Source organism: Lactuca sativa, chromosome 3, assembly GCF_002870075.4.
Source record: "Lactuca sativa cultivar Salinas chromosome 3, Lsat_Salinas_v11, whole genome shotgun sequence".
NCBI lineage: Eukaryota > Viridiplantae > Streptophyta > Magnoliopsida > Asterales > Asteraceae > Lactuca > Lactuca sativa.
The window spans coordinates 82,463,617-82,466,537 of record NC_056625.2 but is presented as its reverse complement, the minus strand read 5'-3'; the positions used below and the strand labels follow the sequence as shown (position 1 = coordinate 82,466,537).

The 2,921-nt window shown below is 34.8% G+C and overlaps 1 protein-coding gene across 1 annotated transcript; it reads left to right on the top strand.

Moving 5' to 3' along the window:
- Window positions 1–265: 265 nt before the first annotated feature.
- LOC111904565 (AP-2 complex subunit alpha-2-like) lies at window positions 266–881 on the top strand. Its single transcript, XM_023900318.3, has 4 exons — window positions 266–356; window positions 424–530; window positions 603–707; window positions 791–881. Exons 1-4 carry the CDS (start codon window positions 348–350, stop codon window positions 879–881), a joined length of 312 nt encoding a protein of 103 aa, XP_023756086.2. The 5' UTR covers window positions 266–347.
- Window positions 882–2,921: the final 2,040 nt, after the last annotated feature.

Here is a 2,921-nt window from a genome sequence, read left to right as displayed (position 1 = left end):
CATAGTGGTTGGGGTAGAGTGTTTTTCCATCACTGTTAACACGGAAGGGTCCAAGTTCTTCCATGGCTCCATATCCAAACAACAAGCATCCTAGCCCAGTAGAATACCTTCATTAATAGTGGTTCGATCTTACTCTAAATTTTGGTGCATTTGGATGATGATCTTTAGAATCTCCATTCTGATTCATGAATATTCTAATTAATTTGGTATTGTAGAATGTAGATTGGTATCTGCATTATTAAAGTTCATAGGACTTACTACTGACTCACTTTTCTTTTTTTAATCATTAGCCTTATGCAGCTCTCAAAGCTAGAGAATATCTTGATAAGCCTGCAATACATGAGACAATGGTGAAGGTATGTAGATTATATCTTATATTTCCTACACAAATATAGACAACTGTATGTTGATGTCATTATGCAGGTTAGCGCTTATCTGCTTGGAGAATACAGCCATCTTTTGGCCAGACGACCTGGGTGTAGCCCAAAGGACATTTTTGTCATTATACATGAGAAGCTTCCTACTGTATCGTGAGTATTTCTATTTCTATACATCTATGTTTTCTTTTGTGATCATCATCTATTTTTTTTTTGTTTCTACAGGACTCCAACAATATCCATTCTTCTCTCAACATACGCAAAGATTTTGATGCACTCTCAACCACCAGATCCCGAATTACAAAACCAGATCTGGGCAATATTCAGCAAGTGAGTTTATAATAAATAGGAGCTACACTTTTTTTTTTGTATATGCAAAATTTGATAATATTTAATTTCACACACATTGACAGATATGAAACATGCATTGATACTGAGATACAACAAAGAGCTGTACATCTATTCATTTTCAATAGCACACTTGCAAAAATTTTAAACTTTTAAAACCCATCTTAGAAGGACTAAAGGTTAGAAAGGAGAAGTAATGAAGCTATGAGTTGAGAAAAGAGTAATCACAGCAAGGTCTCTAAAACAGACCTGCTGTTCAAAATGGATTTACTCCAAAATCTAAAACAGAAACATAGATTTAACTAAATTTTATAGGAAACTATGATTATTCAGGATTCCAGAACTATAAAGAACTCCTTCTAACTCCAAAGGATGAATTAAATATGAATTTTACAAAAAGGTGTATCACTTCTGTCTCCAACAAGACAGTCAAGTGAGGTTGGCCAATTCTACCCAACTTGTAAGTAGAATTCGTCCATACCAAAATTCAGAGAAGTAAAGGACATACAAATGAAAGTCTCAGAGTTGGAATTGAATGAAAAGCATTTCCCAAGCTCCGGATATAAAATTCACATTGTGGACAATCACAACACTAGTAAAAGCTGTTGACTGCCCACTGATCTGGAGTCTGGATCAATTCTAACCAATTTATAATTGGAAATAACACCCCATCTGCTCCAGATCTTAAATTCATAATATCAGGAACATATAGAAACTTGGAATCACTCTGGATCCTTTTCCAAGCCTTATAAATGATGAAAACAAAATGACATATCAGAACAGACCCGAATCAGACCTAACAGCAAAGATTCCATTCTTGCACATAGATAAAGTCCTTACCAGTGAGGTTGGCCTGCTTAAGAAAGTTAGCCAACTCAATTTGTGAACTTTGGGAACTGGTTTGGGGTCCGTTTGAGTTCTATAGCTCAAGGTATGATTTTTACAATATGACTATAGATCTGATAGAAAACAAAATCATAGGCACCCGTGATTCCGTTTTAGTTCTATAGCTCAAGGTATGATTCAAAGCCCTTTATTTTAAAGACAAAAGATCTCAAATATACATGATAAGGTTTCTCACGAAGTGTGATCTTATGCTTGTTTTCTATATATAATCCAAAGAAACACAACCATTAATTTAACCAAAAGAAACTCAACACAATTTAGATATCATGATTTGTTACTTACCCCTTTTCTGTCGGAAGGACGAGGTGCTAATTCCTTCTTGGTGACAACATGCCCTTTATTTAGACCCACAAAGAGTCCTGTGTTTGGATGTTTTGGAGCCATTGGAACCTGAAAACATAAACATATATTAGCGTAAAGCAACATACACTTCACAACAGTTCATCAACTTAGCCTATGCAGTTTTAATTCAATATGACCTGAAAACCTTACAAGCCTCAGACTACAATCAAAATGCGCAATATATATTCTTATTAAACATGAAGCTGATTACAAGATATAAATGAGTTTATGCGTGCCAATAAGTTTGTAAACACCAGCAAGCTTATAAGCACATGGAAAGCATCTCGGAACTATAAGAAGATGCGGGAAAACTAAAAGTACAACGAGGGAAGAAAAACAACCTGGGCAAGAAGAATTTGAGACCAAGTAAACTTTAGTTGCTGTACATTTTACTTGCTTCTTGAAAGAAACCCCCAAATTCTTAACTCCACACCGGAGGAATATCACGTGATGTACGTCAACGAGGATGTAAGCCTGAAGTGGGCCCTCAATTCTACACTAACAAAAAGTGTATCTTGTTATATGTAACAATATGATGAAAACAATGTAAAAGGGGTTGAGTATTGAGGTGGTTTAGTAAATACTTTGCTTTCCAGACGAGATTCTATCAACTTCAGCTTCTCATCTAATTTAAACATCATCAGAGTTGGTTCTGTAAGAATAATTTCATGCAACAAATGTGATAGTCATACTAATTTAAACATCATCAGATTTGTTTCTATAAGCATGTGTAACTATTAACTCGAGAGTAACAACACAATATACTACTTGTCTTCATTTTCAGATAAGGTGCAATGGCGTTGCTGTTCAAGGTAATATCCAATATTTTTCCTATTTTTAAAATTACTAAATTACCAATATCACTTATCAGTGTGCATTCTATTCATTACCTATGTTAATGTTACAGGATCCAACAAAGATTTCAGCGTATCGTGACAAAAGGTTTCC

Excerpts from the sequence above, each read along its gene's own strand:
- LOC111904565 (XM_023900318.3), top strand. Across the intron at positions 531-602 it reads GAGAAGCTTCCTACTGTATC|GACTCCAACAATATCCATTC; the intron begins GTGAGTATTTCT and ends TTGTTTCTACAG. Across the intron at positions 708-790 it reads ATCTGGGCAATATTCAGCAA|ATATGAAACATGCATTGATA; the intron begins GTGAGTTTATAA and ends ACACATTGACAG.